Raw genomic sequence first — 19118 nt, forward strand, 5'->3', positions numbered from 1 at the left:
AAAAGTAAAAAGGACAAAAATTTTTAAACTGTATTTGTCTGAAACTATTGTCCACCGGAATTCTTTTACACATGCACTCAACAGAAGAATTACTTACACACTACTTTCTGTTCCCAAATCCCAAGGTTGCATATGGAGTTTCATGTGTTTTGACTAGTAAGACAATGCAATACAACTTTAGATTATCGAGATTTTCTCAGAAGTGTAACCTGTTCTCAGACTCTTCACTCATCTGCCTCATTCTAATTCTAGCCACTGTGTTCAATCTTGTCCAAGTCTCAAAACTTGCCAATGCTTGTGACAAAGGTAACTGAAAATTAATTGGGTTTAGGTAATTTATATCCTTGCATATTTAGATTTTAAAAATTGCTGTCTCTTCTGACAGCAAAACCTCAGCGTTTCTAAAGCCCAATTTCATCCCTGAATACACACGGCATCTGTTTGTGTCAATGGAATCACTCTGCACCCTCAGGCTATCATTAGGCATTAATGATTCAGGTGCTTTTAAGAGTAATTTGAATTTTGCAAACTTCTACCTTTAAGTTAACCAACTACAAGTATTTTACCCGAGAGAACAATGACAAAGGTTTTTCAGTGGCATCTCTTAACAGTTTGGAAAAAAAAAAACACCACACACCAAAACAACAAAACCGCACAGTTACAGAACTCATTCTCTGGGAGTTTTTAACCTTGCTAGCTTTAACTTTTTTGGAAGCACAAGACAAAAGGCAGCCACCCAAATATAATGCCTTTGTAACAATTTATCCTTTTATTACACCTAAGAGCTGCTGCACAAAATTTTTAACAGTAACTAATTTTAGCCCATTGCAACTTGTAGCTGGTTTGATACTCTTCTCAAAGTCACCATATACACCAAATACAAACATCATGTCAGAAAATTACCTAAGGGAGGGATGCCGTGCAGTGGTTAGAGCACAGGACTGGAAATAGTTCAGGTTCCATTCTTGGCTCTGCCACTGACTTGCCGTATGACTTCAGACAAGTCAGTTAATTGCTCAGATTTCCCCATCTGTAAAATGTGGAAAGCACTTCTTATCTACCTCACCTGTGTGAAACGAGTGTTCACATCTGTAAAGCTGAAGAGGTTTTTTTTTTGATGAAAGGTAACACAAAAAATGGTGATCCCAGAATTTTAGCCTAAAATTTTAGCAGACAATCTTAAATCTTCACAGTTAATTAAATCTTAGAAGTATTTAGAAATGTGTCAATAGTAAGTAAATATATCAATGACTATTACTGAAGATTCTTACCAGGAGTAACACAACATCGAACAAACACAGACTTCCAGGCTCAATTTTCAGGTTAATAAAGAAATGCTAGATTGTGATGTGACCTTCGAGAGGAAGGTAATTTCCCCTTTTCTCTCTCACCCATGAAACAAATAGGACAAGCTGAAACAGAAGATATTCTCCACAAAGCAAACAAGATGAGCCAAAACATTTTTCTCCATTTCTAAACTCTATTAGACACTGCAATCTGTATGCATAATTCAATATGCTCCTCTCACTGCATCTTTCTCAAAAGATGCTCTGCTCAAAGCTAAAGAACAAGTAAGATACTTGTATTTATTTTTGAAGTTACCACATATTAGTATTGCCTCTGTCACTCAAAACTGTGTGTTATTTCCCTATAAACAGATGTGAGAAGGTACACGAAATGGAAAGTACTGAGCAAAAAGTAAAAAGGAATAGAACACATACACTGCTTATTATGAAGATATATTAGATAACTGGAAAGATGTTTAGCAAAAGCTGTAGCTCATAAAAAGAAATAGTGAAGTAACACTTCAGAACAGGATTATTTCACTGCCCACAAAACTTTCTGAAGCAGCAACTGCCAATTTTTCACATCATAAAAGAAAGCATTTTTGCAAGCATCTGATTTATAAAAAAAATAATCTGGAAATAGCCACATAGTTCAGAAGTTTACTATTTTATTAAGTGCCATTTATGTAGAAAACAAACATCTTTCTAGAAGATTTTTATGTCTCCACCAGTATAACCAACAGTGCAAGCAGGCTACATTACCTACATCAGAAGTATTCTGGAACACTGCAAAGCAGTAAAGAGAAAAGCGGCTTTGAGTAAATGACTAAATACGCTAACACTCAAACTAATCTGGAAGTAACATTCATGACTTTCTAGAACACTCTCGCTTGCCTCCTTGGCTTAAAGACTTGCCTGTATCAGTAAAATAATCTAATACTTCATTCAATCCATTCTAGCAACTTGGTCAGAATGACAATTTGGGTGTTCTGAAGTAAATTTCAAAGGGAAGAGTTTCTTACAAATTTTGTGTCTCTACTTAAAGAGATCCAATAACAGCTTTTTGTTAATTTGCTTTTGTAGTTAAATTAAACACAGCAAAGAATTTGTGAAGAGGTGCCTTGTTTTGTTTTCAATAACTCTGGCTTCGATGCATAGTTGTCACAATTGCCTCCTTTCAGGCCTCATACAAGTTCCGCTCTATTGTCACCTGCAAATTTGATTTAACATTAAACAAAATGTAAAGTGTGCATTAAAAAAATTCTGTATTCAAGTTCCCATGTATGCAACATGGGCTATCCAGCAGACATCTTCACAGAACTGACTTCTCACAGCTAAGTTTCTGTAACCTGTTACACAACTTGAAGACAGCAGTTATGAGGCTGACAGAGCTGGTCAACAACTAAAGTAACTTTGCTACTAAGAATTCTCATATCAAAATTCTTTGTAATCACCACATGCTGCTACATTATTTTAATCCATACCCAGATTTGACTTTCCACTCCCTTCATTCACTTGTAGCTTGTCTTTGCAAGATGTCTGTCTCTAAGGAAGAAACAGTCCACAGACTAGGGGAAACATTTACAGGAACATGGCTATGGCAATTGGAACCTTAATCTGACTCAGAATTCTTACCTCCCCAGGTACTTCCCACTGGTGGAGCAGCAGATATAGGATGTACAGACGGATGAAAAGTTGGCTGCAAATCAAGCAGATCATTTGGCAGCTTTGAAGTGCTACAAAGATAAATTAATACAACGGTTTGAACTACATCACAGTTTTCAAAACAAGGCAAATGCTATCAACTGTCAACAGTAAGGAAAGCTTTGTTACAAATTGGTTGTTATAAAACGGATAGAATGAAGCCAAAATCAGGAAGTCTGGTGAACTCCACATTTTCAGTTCTGTAGAAAAGTGTTAATGCAGCAAGCTAAATTCTACGTTATGCCAAGCGACTTTTGTCAAAGCTGTCTAAGACAGAAAGACAAGGAGTCATCTTCCAACCCAGGGGTAGAGCATGTTCTGTTCAGCAGCTTTTAAAATAACCTTATGAAAGCCCTACAGTATGACAAAAGCAGACTGACAATGAACTGTAATGGGCTGCGCCACCAAAACATTACATCTAAATTCCACAACTCATATCTTTCCACTATCAATCACTGCTGAGAAACTGGCTTACATCTCTGAGCTATTAAAGAACTTTGGGGAAAGCAAAATGTAAGAAGCCTTGAAACGCTTTATCACACATCAGTTGTGTGAATGAAAACTCATTTAAATGCACATTTAGACTACTCAAAACCAAATTGAGACCCAAGAACATCACACGGAAATGAAGAGTGAAGTCTTAAATACAACTGCTGCAGTAATTTCAAGAGTCAGACAGGAACAGTAAAATTCATCCTCTTGCAGAGAGTTCATTTAATACTTTAAATTAGTCTCAGGAAAAAAAAAAAAAAAGAGTACTGGTGTTCACCCAGAACTTTTTAGCACACGAAATAAAACAAAATTTGCACATATGGCTGCTCCTATGGACAGAGGCTAAATCACCGTGGCATCCAAGCATCTTTTGAAACGAGACTGGCACAAGAGTTTAAAGCCTAGTAGCGACATCCTAGATCTCTGTATATTCTCCTGCTGACCCAACCACTTGCATCATTCAGATTTTACTATTTCATTTCAACAGTGATTGAAGTCACATTTTGCCACTACTGCTCCTATTAAAAAGCAGCATGGTCTGGCATAGCCCTGTAATGTGGGCAGCAGAGCCAAGATAACATTCAAGGTAAAGCTTGTCCAAGTTAATGATAGGGATTAATTAGACACATTGCATCTAACAGCAAGCAACTGAACTTATGACCCAACATATCCCCTTCATGGCAGCTCCTGCTGTAAAATCTGTTCTTTGCTCACAGCAGTCATGCTGCCAGCAACTGAATTTAAACACGAAGACGAACTAGCATTTGGTTTTTTAAGAAGAAAATGCTCTTGTCTTCACTATGTAGCATTTCTGGCTGTTTGAAGAAGCTTTATCAGATGTTTCTGTTTCAGACCTCTTAAGAAACAAGATCAGATATTCAAGTTACTAGTTCAAAGCATATGCTCATTTCAAATATTTTTGCCTCTAAAAATCAATTTAAAATTTCTTTTTTCAAGAAAGTCTTTCCATTACTAACACTGACAGATTCTCTAGTTCCTTATATGTGATTCAGCTATTTCCCACATACTTGGTGTCAAGTAATTTCCTAGCTTTCTAATGGGGAAAGTAGGCTGTCAAAGTTCTGACTGCTTTAAAGAACAGCAGATTCTTATGTGAGCTCTAACAAAATAACCAAGCAATCCTTTATGTTTAGGATCACACTCAAAGCAAAAATATGCCGTCAAAGAGCTATTTCCTTCTATGCTGATAAAAGCACTGTACCTTCTGCTACTGCTTGATTTGACAGGTATTTTACAGAATGAAGATCACACACTTACTCATACCAACAGTTCCTGCTAGTCAAAGATCAGGATTAGCATGCAGTGAGTACTCTCGCACTATCTTTGCAAGTCCTTGCAGACAGATAGCAAAAAAGCAAAACCCACCTCTCTTCTTTCAAACCTTATTTCAGGTTTTCCTTTTTCTGAAAATCTACCAAGAACACTGGTTATCACTCTGCTTTTAAAGATCTAGAAATGCAATACTCAGTATCATCTTTATGACCTCCCAAACCGAATTTTTATTTGACTTTTCCCAGATTAACTTCTGAAGTTCTTTGGGGACAAAGCATGTGTGTTTTACAGTTCCAACTGTCTGGCTCACTGACTAAGAACAGCTACAAAGGCTGTCAGCAGCTGTTTTGTGTCAGAAACTGTTCTGCACATGAACAATGAAAACACTTTTTATGTTATTTATGGCAATAGGTTATTTTCCCATCAACTTCACCCAAAACATAATTTCTTATGACATGACTAATGTACACCCAACCAACCTTCTGCAATGCACAGTGCAGCAGTAATTTAGAGGAAGCCCTAGCCGCAGTGCATCTCAGCGAAGCACTCCCATTAAGCATACCTGTTTGAAGAGCTAGGGGTAGAAAAAATATCAATGGCTGGTGTAGTCATTATGCTTCCTGCTGCAGTTGACACAGGAGAAGCTGCAGTTGTTAGAGAGGTATGAGGTTTCTTTGCAAGTTCTTTTAGACGTTGCTCCTGTTGGGAAAGTGAGCTAGTGTAAGAAATCCAGAAACAACATTTGTGTATATGACTTCGGAGTCATATACACAAATATAAGTATTTGTACATATAAGTAAAGTACATATAAGTAAAGCAGGACTAAAGACTTCTTTTTATTTATTCCACACACTTGTGTCACCTACTTACAAGAGTCAGTGGTGCCACAAATCCTTCAGAAACTATCTTAACAAAACCTCCACAAGTTGTATGGTATATGTACGTAAGATTCTACTTTCAATACTTTGCCAACAGTACATGTTCAGTAGTAATAACTCTACTTTTTCTCTTTGCTCCTTTAAGAATCCTCGTAAGCTATCAACAAGAACACAGGAAAAATGTTTTCATTTAAAAATTCTGTATGCCTACCTTTAAAGCTTTTAAGCGAGCCTGTTCTTCTTCTAATGCGGCTTGTTTTTCCCTTTCATCAACTTTTGTGAGGGACAGGCCAGTGCTTGCAAGGGAAGAGACTGCATTGGAAAGGGTGGTAGCCCTAAAGTAATTGGACAGCAAAAAAGCTGGCTGTTAATAGGTGACACGTGATAGGATCATCTAAAGAACACTGCTTGTATCCACCCAGTCTCCTTCTGAACTCTTTGTAACATTGGTTATGTCTTACACTGTACGATACAAAGTGATAAATTTAAATAAGAAACATCATATGAACTGCAAAATGAAAACGCCTAGAAATCGTGCTATCTACTTTTATACACTGGATTTTGAAATTTCCCCCTTAAATGCTTCCCCTCCAGAGTGCATCACAGAATTCACGTATGAAGCCTTTGCTCCTTCCCTGTTTGCCTAAAATGGTATTATTTGTAGATACAGGAGAATCTCCAATAATCTGGGCTCCAATTCAAATTGTTACTAATTTAACAGGTTTAGTTAAGAAACTATCAACGCACCTAGTATATCCCAGAGGAAAAGCTTGCAATTTATCATCATGTTTAAAAGTGTGCAAAAGAATTAAAATATACTTAACATAATAAAAAAATACTTAACTTTTAAAGCAAGCTAATCTTACAAAAGAAACAAAATATTCTGAGTAGCAGTTAACAAAATGGTGCTAAGCCCTAATATTGTCACTATCATAAAAAAAGAACATATAAAATATTACTGTCTTATTTTTTGAACATGCAATAAAGAAATGCTATTTAATTTTGCAAGTCTTCCCCCCAGTATTAAGCTTTTTAAAATTTGAACAATGAAGTTAGCTGTCTAGAGGACTTAATCTAGATTGCACTTAGTATTTTAGCAAGCACTCAAAATCAGTAAATGCCTTTTACCATATACATTATGGCTTTAATCCTCAATTACTTTAAAAATCCACTGTTAATGTAAGGACTTCTGGAAACATTTTTTTCTTGACAAAAAAAGAACAAAGTTGAGATCTAAAAGACTAAGGACATTAATAAATAAATGTTGCATACCTTACAGTAGTTTAACCATTAACATAAAATGAACATTTGTAGGCAGTAAATGAAAAACAACTTAGTTTCTCTTCAGAAGTTCAAGATTAGATGTTAAAAGTATAATATACTACACTAGGAATTCTACAGCAAGGAGCTGCAAGCACTTGGATTTTAGTTCTCTTGACCTGAAAGAAGCTGTCTTAAGTACTCAGCAAAAAATATAACAACTTGCTAGTTTATCATTGCTAATACAATGTCTTCAACATAGGCTACACAAACCTTAGTTTATAATGAAATTGAAAATAATGGATTTAACATTTGATTCAACAATTGTTTAAAAGGACAAGGGCATAAGCACCTGCTTGCAGCTGTGGAATCTTTGATTTTCTTCCCTTCTAGAGAAGCTAAATGTTGTTCCAAAGCATCAAGAAGGCTACTTGGTGCCTGCAAAGAGAGACATTCGGGAACAGTTGAAGAATCTAAGGCAAAGCAAATCAGTAGTTAAAAGACTTTCAGAGAATGCAACTGTAGGGCAACTGGTACAACAGCTCAGAATACTTACACCACATCTTGGCATTCTGTATGTATTTAACTACTTAAAATATCAGGTGATGTACTCCCCTCACTACATTATTCTCTCATAATGACTCACCAGTAAGTACTGAAATATGTCAAGAGATGTTAAAATTAACAGCTAGGAAACAGCAAGCAGACAAATCGGAACCAGTCAGTATTTCAAGAGACACTAAGAAGGAAATTATACCTGAAGTAATTTCTATGTGCACACTCTGCAAGCCTTCACAACGATTTAAATGGGCATACAGCTGACAACAAGCTTGCTAAAAAACACAGCTTCATAATATCATGTAAAATTTTCAATATGTGAACTCACAGATATAAATTGCATCTTCAAGCATGATAGAAATAAGGTGGTCTTAAAACTCAGAGTATGACAGAAGTGATCTATAATATTTAATAGGATCACTGCATACAAAAGCCAGGCTCTGACAGAGGTTGGATTTTATAACAAACTTGGAAATAACTTGGTCACAACATATGCAAGAAAGCACAAGTGAATGCCATAATGCCAAGTTTTTCTGATTATGCAACCCCAAAACAGACATGTACTGGCAAACACATAATAGGTTTATCTACCTGTGAGAGGTCTGGTATGTCTCCTCTGTCAATTCCAACTTGCTGTAATAAAACAAATTAGCTTTAGAACCTGCTTGCTTTCCTTAAAGGCAGAGATGCTCAAAAAGCAAACAACATTAAGATGAAGTCATGTAAAAAGCACAAACATTTTAAATCTCCACAGTCTGAACTCTATAATGCTTGGTTATTCTGTTAAACATCTACAAATTTGAAGTAGGTGTGTTACAGAGATATTTTAACAGATATAACCTTAGAAATAAAACGGAATAAGAATCAAGTGTTTCAGAACTTTAAGGCTAGAGAAGTTTGCCTATCCCATAATTTGTGGTAAATTCTCAGACCTACTGATATAGAGCATATATTTGCTAAAGCAAAGCACCTCATGAGTTTTGTAAAGGAGCTGTTTTCTAAGATGCAGATCAAACCTCAGATGTTCTGTAGCAGGATATATATTGTTACAATAGAAAGATTAACACTCAACTTCAGTTGTTATCAGCTGAAGATAGCAGAAGGTGGTATCTCTGATAAAGCTATTCTGTCGGGACAGACAGAAAGACAAGCTTTACAGCTTAATTTTTTGTTAAAAGAGATACAAATAATGAAGGAAAGCAAAACGAGAACAGGAGCACATCTCAACTGGGGAATTGCATAATATTAGGACAGCAATGCATCAATACTTCATAAACAAGAATGCAGACTAAATTTTAAAAAAAGGCACAAAACAAAACGTATTGCAAGGTAACTGCTTTTTCATCTATAAACACACCTATAGCCGAGACACCTTTTAAAAAAATAATCACATGTTCATCTACTGGTCTCAATTTCTTATTTGTGAAGCTATAACTTCATTTAAAACTTACGGCAAAATTGTGGCTTTCAAACCTCAATACAACTAGAACCATAGAAAGCAGCAGATCACCATGAAATTACCTGATTTGTTTAAAGCAAGGCTATTCAAAGAAAGCTCACAATTATTATGTAACCCAAGAAATATTAAAAAGCTTATTTATACACCCTCCTTAAGTAAAAGATAAACCAGTGTGTATTTTGTAGTCAGTTTTTTCAATACAGTCCTCAAATGAACTAATCACCAAGGTCAAGACTGACAAGATGACCCTTGATGGAACTGCAATTAGGCTGGAAGGAAGAAGTATACCTGCTTTATGAGAAAATAAGCACTTTATAAGCTGTTTCAAATAAAGGGCAAAGTTTGGCTGACTAAGGTTTACCTCTGCAACTTTAAGGAACTCTGAGATCCGTGTCATTCTAGTGAGGAACTTCTTATATATATCAAGGCCTTCTTTGCACTGGTTCTTTTTCATATCAAAGTATTTTTCTACAAACAGTAAGAACACTTGCATTAAGAAATCAAGCTTTCTGCAAAGGATATACAAAGTAAAAGCATATAAAACAAGACAAACAGAAAATGCCTGCAGATCTGTTTTATTAACTGCAGAAGTCACTATGCCTAACTTGCCCCAAATGACAAAAGCTCTGCTCAACATGAGCATTTAATGATCACATGCATGCAGTTACACCTGACCTTGCAGGTACTAGATCTCACAAAAGCATAACCACCCTGAAGAGGACAATCAAGTTTAAGAAACAGGTCACCCAAAGAAATGTAAATGCATCCTCTTGGGGAGAAAAAAAGCAATTTTACAATCTGGCAGTCAAACATCTACTCTATTCCAGTGGCCACATATCACTCAAGATTTTGATGTTCTCTGCCAGACTGATGCCTCTTGTTTTGGTGTGGTCTACAATGAGGTGCAACCAATCACAAAAATACCTGTGCTGAAAGAGAGAGGGTCCCACCCTCCTTGAAAGAGCACTTTCAAGCCTGTTTCTATACTAAGTTTCACCCAAAACATGAGTGAAAGCAACTGCACACTAGTAGTTCTTACTGAGGGAAAAGTAGTAGACGGGGCTTCAGACTGGAAGCATGACTGCCATTTGCTGACTAATTCTGGATTTTGCAAGCATTGGGTAATAACAGCAATCATGTAGCTTGATCCAATCACAGAATACAACCAAACCAAGCAAATCGACAGATTACTTTCAACTTAATTATTTTACCAAAGTTAGGCTCCCCTACATCTCCAGTGTGTGCAAGTGAAGGGGCCTGAAGCCTCAATTTGTAATTCCCCTTAAAATATAAGATATGCTCTAGAAACATAACCAACCAATCATTAAAACCAACCAACATTAAAGTTTTGATAGTCAAGCAATCACAGATGCTGTGACTGCAAATTTGTAACTGACCATAGCTTATTCCACTTAGAAGAAATAAAACCTGATCTTGTTTCTTAAAGAAAAAAAAAAATATCACGGTTCAGGTTTACCACACAGTTCAACGAGACAAAAAACCCAAACCAAAACAAAGCAGTGCAAGAAAAAAAAGTAGTGAATTGGCTTTGCTTTCAGAGATTTACTCATCCCTGTATACAATGCAATGGAAAATGCAATTGGACAGAAAAACCTTGGAAACAAATCTGACTTGGAAATAACAGTAAAATTTTGACGTTTTACAGTAAGACTGTTTCAGCTTCTCAAAAAAGAGCGGCTCTTTATGACTTTACTGAGCTCCCTCCCCAAAGTTTAACATTGCAGAAAGCAGTTATATTTACCCAAGAGGTTAATAATCCCTTCGTTATACGCCGCAAACAGTCTAATGGCATCTTTGAAGAGGAGCATGAAGGCAGCATTAATTACACCATTTGTAAGTTCATTGCTATTGACCTAGGAAGATGAAAAAAAAGTTAATTTAACTGAATTGATCCCTTATTGGAAAACTTCTAGTTGAACTCCAGTACTCTATCCCAAGGCATGTTTTCCAATCATTTCACTAGCTATTAATGGAAAGTAGCAGCATAGCAAATAAACACAGGATCACAGCAGAGAATTAAATCAAATCATTTTGGCAGACATTTCTGTTAACTAATGTTAACTAACGTAAGTAAAAGACAGAGGGCAGAAATAATCAATTTCTAAATAAACAAACATTCCTTACACAAAGTACACAATAAACAACACTAATTTAGCACAAAGCATTCTCTCCAGTGAGCATCATAATTTTTTATTCTGGTTTCTGGGGGATTTGTGTTCTTTAAGCTGTGCAGATAACATGGAACCAAGTTCAAGACCTTTAATCTTGACCTATTTTACAAGCTTGTGCATGTTTGTTGAACAAAGTCAATAGTATGTTAGACATGTACATGCTGCTAAACTTACATTGAAGTCAAGAAGTGCATCCATTTGATTTTGTATAATTGGTACAGTTTTTAAGAGTTTTTCTGTGTTCATTGTTCTCATCACACCATCGGCCCTGTTGTGCAAAACAAAAGAAAATTCTTCACCTGAATTTTGAAAGCAATGGTTAGTGAGAAACATAATGTGGAAAATAAAATAGGTCATCAGAGATAACATTTAAATCATTGCCATTCAAATCAGGCATTTTGATATTTAGGAAAGCTCTCTCTAGCCAATGAAACTGCAATAACTGGAGTGTACAAAAGCAACAAGTTATTTGAACAAAATATGACTCCAAGATGAATTTTTATTTAGAGGAAATGAAACTGATAGTGCTCAGAAATATAGCAGAGCTATATGCATCAGGTAACCACAAACGTGCTCTGAAGGTTATTCTGAAGCAAATTTTTACCTATGCTTTTTTCAATCACCTGATCATTATTTTCTGTCAGTTTGGATTATTTTCTTTTCATCTAAGCAGGAAGAAAGAATAAACAAATGTGACAATATGTTTTCCAAGCTTTTTCAGAAAGATTAGAGACTACATGACGCTTCCTTTTAATGACTGGCTACCAATATTTGGTTGTTTATTAGTTGTCCAGATTAAACAGACTAAGACCAAAAGCATCCAAGAAAAGCAACAGCCGAGGAAGAGACTAAATCACCTCAGTGACAAGAAATAACTACTTTCTGTAAGACAAAACAGACAGCCTTGCAGTTGCATCAGCATGCACACAGGAAACCAAATGTTCCCTGCAAGCACAGATCTCTCAGTGCATCTGCACAGAAAAGCTGTGGATGTTCTCCAGGATGGGAGGCAACGAGAAGCAAACTGCTTCCAGCTTTTTACCTGCACCATATACTCCCTCACAATAAACAGCAACTGCAATAAGCTTAATGTGGCAGGGCATGGGAGCAGAGTCCCTGAGAAAAAATGAGGTATGAAAAAGGTAGATTGCTGCCACCAGAACAGTTATTCCTGCTGGCTTGCAGAAGGCCCTCCAGGCACATGCTGTGGGCTAAATAATTCACCTCACTAGGCCTAAAACACCTGATTATAAAGCAACTACATAACTCATATATCTGCAGCCACCTGACCACACGCAGATCCTCTATGTGGAAAGGCTGCTGGGACTCCAACTATCTCTAAAGGTCGAAACAGCAAAAGGAGCCTAAGCACTCCCCTTTTACTTTACCATCACACTTCATAACAAAATGGACTCTACAGTATTAGCAAGGAGGTATAAGTGATTTGGACATTCTTCTCAGGCCAATTTCAAATGGCTTTGTAACACTACTGCAGTTACCTCATTATAACAGTTTTAGGTTGAGATTTTTGTGAGTTAAGAACTAACTTTTAAGCATCAAGATAAGTTACCCTGTGTATGGATGATAATGGATGCCGAATGTAATACTAAAATTATGTTTTTAAGCTTTAAAAAGCACAGAGATAATGGACAAAGATAGAAAGACTTTCAATTGTGACTAGTACATCCTCTCCAGCCTTCCCAGTGAAGATCTCCAGATTAATTCCATAATTCACTATAACACATGATTTACCCAACTACTAGGTGCTCTGCAGTGTTATTTTACATGTAAACAGGTACCTAGCCTCAAACAACTGATTTCTCTTAAAGGACCTCACTTTTCAGGGGAAAATTTTAATTCCACTAGGCAAACTCTACTGAGTATCATCTACTACAACGTTCTGTTAAAAGTATGAATTGCACAACCTTTATAAAGATAGTAAACTTCATACACACATTTTGGGACAAGAACAGAGAAACACCAGGACAGACTGCACGGTGTTTCACAAAACACCTGTCAATTAAACATTCCAGAGCTAGAAACACAAGTAAATTGCAAAGTCCCCCATACTACATGTGAGACAAAGTAACTTCGTGATCTATCATGGTACACTTGTCCAAACTTCCACTTTTTTGATATATACTTTTGTACTGGGTTTGCATGGCAAGGTTTTGGTAGCAGGGGGCTACAGGGGTGGCTTCTGTGAGAAGCTGCTAGAAGCTTCCCCCATGTCCGACAGAGCCAATGCAGCTGGCTCCAAGACGGACCCACCACTGGCCAAAGCTGAGCCCATCAGCGACAGTGGTAGCACCTCTGGGATAACATATTTAAGAAGGGGAAAAAAACTGCTGCGCAACAGCAGCAGCAGAGAGCAGTGAGAACATGCGAGAGCAACAACTCTGCAGCCACCCAGGTCAGTGAAGAAGGAGGGGCAGGAGGTGCTCCAGGAGCCAGAGCAGAGATTCCCTTGCACTCTGTGGTGCAGCCCATGGTGAGGCAGCTGTGTCCTGCACCCATGGAGGTCCATGGGGGAGCAGAGACCCACCTGCAGCCCGGGAAGGACCCCACACCAGACCAGGTGGGTGCTTGAAGGACCCATGGGAAGCCCACGCTGGAGCAGGCTCCTGGCAGGACCTGTGGCCCCATGGAGAGAGGAGCCCACGCTGGAGCAGTCTGTTCCTGAAGGACTGCACCCCGTGGGAGGGACCCACGCTGGAGCAGTTCATGGAGAGCTGCAGCCCATGGGAAGGATTCATGTTGGAGAAGTTCATGGAGGACTGTCTGCTGTGGGAGGGACCCCACGCTGGAGCAGGGGAAGAGTGTGAGGAAGGAGCGGCAGAGACAACGTGTTATGAACTGACCTCAACCCCCATTCCCTGTCTCCCTGCACCGCTGGGGTGTGACGAGGTAGAGAAATTGGGAGTGAAGTTAAGCCTGTAAAGAAGGGAGGGTAGGGGGAATGTATTTTAAGATTTAGTTTTTATTTCTCATTATCCTACTCTGATTTGATTGGTAATGAATTAAACTAATTTTCTAAGTCTGTTTTGCCCGTGATGGTAATTCTCACTGTCTTTATCTCAACACATGAGTCTTTTGTTACATTTTCTCTCTCCTGTCCAGCTGAGGATGGGGAGTGATAAAGCAGCTTTGGTGGGCACCTGGCATCCAGCCAGGGTCAACCCACCACACCTTTGATTAATATAAAGAAATGAAAAATGGTATTCAAACTGTTAGTGTTTAAAGTAGTAAAATTACAATAATTGAAGTAAAATATTTTTGCAACATAACTGTGTAGTTGAGCCTTTGTTTGTCATGGGAGCTATCCAAGTGAGGAAAGCAGACTTTACTGTCTGTACTGAGTTGGAGCAACATTGGTATTCTCCACTTGAATTACAGGACATAAGACAAAAACCTTAAAATAAGCAAAACAAAATACAGTCCTTACCCTCTTTTTACTTTTGTGAAGTCAAAAGCCACTTGTCTGTAGGAAACTGCCTTTTCATTCAGATACCTACTATACCGTCTGATAAATGTTGACATGTCATAACCTAAAAAACAAGTTTCAGAAGCTTATTACTTAGTCAATTAAAGATCTAGACCCTTACTCTAAATAAAGTGCAAGATATTAATGCAAGACAGCTTCATTGTATTTTTGGTGATTTTGTATAGTTAATCTGTGTTACTAAGAACTACACGCGTCATCATAGTTACCATGAAATCAGACAATACTGCAAATATTTAGAAGACCTGAATTATGTGGAAGTTTACACTGCGCTTCCTAAGGAAATTACTTCCGAAAGCAAAACAAAGTATTTTTATGCAAGTTCTCTATGATAGAAATTATTACCAAAAAGATTTACATGACGCATTCACAAAGATGTTTGCATCGACTCCACAACAGATCCTCTCATTTACAACTGAATAGGAAAAAAAAAAGGCATTGAAGGACATATTAAGACATGACAGAAATTCTTCTATGTTAGCACAGTGGTGATAGGAAATATTTTGATAACTGCCAGTCTAAGGATACAGGCCAAGAAAAAGATCTGTTCATGATCTGTACTGAGACCATGGAAGTTAAGACTCAATAAAATAACGCAATTTGGTAGGCCCTTGGTTATCACTGAGGAGGCTTCTGTCCCCAGGCAACCACTCTGTGTGCCTGTTTCCATACAGTTGTGACAAAAGTTAGAAGGAGCTATACAAAACGTAACACAGAAAGTAACAAACCACCTGATGACAGCTAAATGTATGATCAGAACTGCACTGAAAAGCAGCATAACAGTTGGAAGAGTATTTCAGTTGAAAAATTTCAGTTCTCAGAAAAACTTATTTGCCCATTGAACTAGTTTCAAAAATGGATGAAATGGTCTTCAATTTCCCAAAAAGGTAATTCTTTTTTTAGACACAGTTCTTGTCTCACTGACATGCTGTATCTGGTGTGTGTACGATGCATTTTTTGAAGTGTAGCTTACTAATCAAAATATACCTCTCTTATTGGAGAAATCTCTTCAGAAATAGAAGGAATACTAAGTCAGACCTGTTTACCTAAGAAGCTAGTTAGAAGCATTTATAAGCAAGCCTTTCCTAAACGGTGCAACAAATTCCTGCAGCAGACAGCTTCTGCCATATCACAATAGCATTTTAAATTAAGAAATGCAGTCTGGGGTAAAACAGACAGAAAAATTACTTGTTAAATGACACAGCCTGTTAGAGATACCAGGTTGTATTTACTGTCCCCCAGAATATACTACTACTTTTAATGAAAAAGATGCCTTACCTTGCAATCCACTTTTGTCTAGGAAATTGCTCAAATTAAACAATGTATTTCTGGACGCCAGATACTGGATAAAGCGCTAGATGAAAGGAAAAATTTGAATGCTTTTACTAACATTACCAATGAGCTGGAACTGAAGTAATAGTACTAGAACCTGGTTTTATCCAGCTTAGGAAATTCAGCTTTTATGCTTTAAGACTGATCTCAAATCTGGAAACTATTACAAAAACTCAACTAAGTTTTCAAATGAAGCTAGTTACCTTTTATGTAAAAATCTGTGAATAAATCAAAGTCACAGATAATTGCATGACGGCTTCTGATGGAAAGACCTCATTGATTTTAAGTCAGAATATGGAACTGTAAACTTCTGAAAAAATCCCCCCAAACACATTCTCATTTTACATGTTCAAATTGTTTCACTAACTTCAATTTTATAACACTTGATTTCATTTTACCAATTAGCCAAGGTATCTTTGGTCAGTACACAATTTTAATAGTACTTAGCTTAAATATGAAAATAAGGTGATATAAAGATATGTTTGACTTATAAGCAAACTAAATACAAGAAATAAATAATAATGCTTATAATACTTTATATAGATTATTATGTTTAACAGTATCACACTTAGAACATCTCATTAGTTACATATAATTGAATTACATTTCACAAAAATGAATGACACTTCATCTTGTAAAGACACCTTTCAGATCACTGACACCACATCTTATTTAGGGCGAAAAATAATTGTCTTATGAACCACTGTATAGAGCGTGACTACAAAAATAAACCAGTCATTCACTTGTAATAACATTTTGACAGAGGGAAAAAATAGTTCTGATTAGTGTAACGTCTACTGCTGAATTATTTTCATTAGCATAAATACATAGGTTACATAGAAAAAAGACTGGAGAAGGGTAAAAGCACTCAGTACTTAGCTATAAATGAATTAAGCAAAAGCTAGAGGACCAAACGCTTTTCAGGTTTTTTTACAAAGGGATTTACAGATTCTCCATAAACTTCTAGACATTTTCATAAGCACTCGATTTCCATGTTCACTGTTCAAGTACTATTTCTATCTGTGAAAAATTTCATCTTGAGCAGCAATCTTATTACTTCTGTAACATGTTTAGCAAGCAAAATTTGTTTGGTAGTTTTATTCTTCAAATGGAAAGTATTTCAGACAGTGGTCCCAAGAAATACCTTTAATTACTATGAAGTGTATTGGTATCAGTTTAAAATTTGTATGACTCAAAGGGCAAGCACAACAAAAGTGTATAGATTCTCTTTTGGAAAGTTTCAATTATCCCACTGATAACGCTTAAAGTCAACATGAGAAGTTTGCCCTCTTGTGGCTTACTTCACTTCAAAGTATAGATTTTTACCAAGACCAAAAACACTCTGCAGCTGACCTGCAAGAGAAACCAGTATATATTTTTTTTTCTTTTTTTTTAAATTTAAAACCCTTCACAAAGCCAGTCAGGCAGAAGTAGATACACAACCTGTAAGAATTCTGAATGCAACCTGAAATGAAAAGTTTTGGTCCTCTCCACAAAATCCTACTTGCAATTTTCTAAAGCTACCACTCTTAATTCCAAAATTCATATAGCATACATTATACAGACTGTTTGCAGTAAAAAGAAATGTTTACAAACACTTTCTAAGAAAGCCTTCAAAGTACAGTTTGGGTTTTCTTTTTTTAAAATGCAGAAAATTCAAGCTGCTGCTATGCTTGGCATCTCAAAAAATAAGGCCCCATAGGAAGTCAAGTTGTGGAACAAACCAAGCTTATTAATTTTTGTTTAAATTGGGGTTTTGTTTAATTGTTCTACAGTATTTGGTGTTATTTATATGCTCATACTCCAAGCCAGCTCACAAGCACACATTTACCTTCACTGCAAAAGGTTAGGGGGTGATGGTGGAAGTCCATTCAGAATTATCTGGGAGAAAAACCATCTGGATTAGCTAGAGCATGAACCTAAAAATGCTTCCATTTTCAGATTTCAGAATCTTATTCAAGATAATTTCTGTTGGTTTTGTTTGGTTGTTTTTTTAATTACTAGAATAACACCTCAGAAAAATTTATCTCCAGCATTCAGGACACTTACTTTTGATTCTAGAATTACAATCTTTAAAGTAGAAACAAACTAGGTAGACAAGCATATAACCAGACCCGTGTTCATGCAGAATTAGACACAAAAAGTTAAACATTTTCTTACAAAGATAATTAGTGGAAGCATTTAGCTGACATTTATAGGAATGAAGTGCTGTAACTGTTGTCAGACATAGCATTTTTTGTATTACCTCATTTCCATACACCATTAGATGATGGGTTGTGATGAGAGATTTGAAGACCACTACCCAGCTACTGTTTGTAGTTCTTTCAAACAAACTGTCTGCCAGTTGTGGGATGTTCACATTCATCTCATTTGTGCACTGGATTAAATCTGCAACACAGAAATTCTTATTATAACAAATTCTGTGAAGGAAGATCAATAACATTAAAAAAAATCAGTACACTTATTTTATATAGTAATATTTTCCCTGAAAACTGAGGGGTTTTCCAGTAAAATAATTTATTGAAAAGCACTGCAGCACTGGTCTACCAGAACCTCATAATACAAACTCCACTCTGCTCACTGACAAGATTCCTGGTCCTCAATTGCTTTTGCAGTTGCTTTAGAAGGTGCTGGAACAGTAGTACTATAATGACTTAGACTATCTCTGACTAACAACTTCCAGCTTTCAGACATCTAAAACATTAATAGCAAAATAATTCTTACATGCTACCATTTAATCAAGTTTTACTGGAAGACTATGACTAGAATTGTAAACCTCAGATTTTCGGCCTCTTAATGGACCACTAAACCCTTCTAGACATTGGTTAAGTATGAGTAATAAAAGATTCCAATACTGCTTAGTCTTGATACAATGCAATCAACACCTTCAAAAGGGCAGAGGAAATGTCAAGTGAAAAAATAAGCCTCTAGCTACAATGTCAGAAGCTGACAGATGAATTTACTTACAACAAAGTGGGTTGTTAATAGAAAGATAGGAGCACACCAAAACCCAAGGTTAGCTAGCTAAAACAAAGCTATCCAAATTTTGCTCAACCTGGACTTCCAGTAGAAAGATCTAATGACTATTCAAATACTTGTTAAAAAAGGTACCCTATCTTTCTTCTAGATTTGCTACTGTCACAACTCTATAACCACAAGGAA

At 36.7% G+C, this 19118-nt stretch overlaps 1 protein-coding gene across 12 annotated transcripts in view; it reads right to left on the reverse strand.

The window, feature by feature from the left end:
- Nucleotides 1-19118, reverse strand: part of PICALM (phosphatidylinositol binding clathrin assembly protein) — a 71476-nt gene that overhangs the window by 23500 nt on the left and 28858 nt on the right. For 11 of the 12 annotated variants that reach the window (XM_074816397.1, XM_074816396.1, XM_074816395.1 and 8 more), the window contains exons 2-12: nucleotides 18202-18344; nucleotides 15903-15978; nucleotides 14568-14670; nucleotides 11297-11390; nucleotides 10693-10804; nucleotides 9292-9398; nucleotides 8063-8104; nucleotides 7266-7351; nucleotides 5865-5988; nucleotides 5338-5474; nucleotides 2922-3022 (exon numbers count right to left, since the gene is read on the reverse strand). In XM_074816397.1, coding sequence (XP_074672498.1) covers nucleotides 2922-3022; nucleotides 5338-5474; nucleotides 5865-5988; nucleotides 7266-7351; nucleotides 8063-8104; nucleotides 9292-9398; nucleotides 10693-10804; nucleotides 11297-11390; nucleotides 14568-14670; nucleotides 15903-15978; nucleotides 18202-18344 — 1125 coding nt within the window. Of the gene's footprint in view, nucleotides 1-903; nucleotides 1031-2921; nucleotides 3023-5337; nucleotides 5475-5864; nucleotides 5989-7265; nucleotides 7352-8062; nucleotides 8105-9291; nucleotides 9399-10692; nucleotides 10805-11296; nucleotides 11391-14567; nucleotides 14671-15902; nucleotides 15979-18201; nucleotides 18345-19118 lie in introns of all 12 variants that reach the window. The other variant, XR_012622165.1, reaches the window with a different exon arrangement.

Source organism: Strix aluco, chromosome 2 (genome assembly GCF_031877795.1).
Source record: "Strix aluco isolate bStrAlu1 chromosome 2, bStrAlu1.hap1, whole genome shotgun sequence".
Classification (NCBI taxonomy): domain Eukaryota; kingdom Metazoa; phylum Chordata; class Aves; order Strigiformes; family Strigidae; genus Strix; species Strix aluco.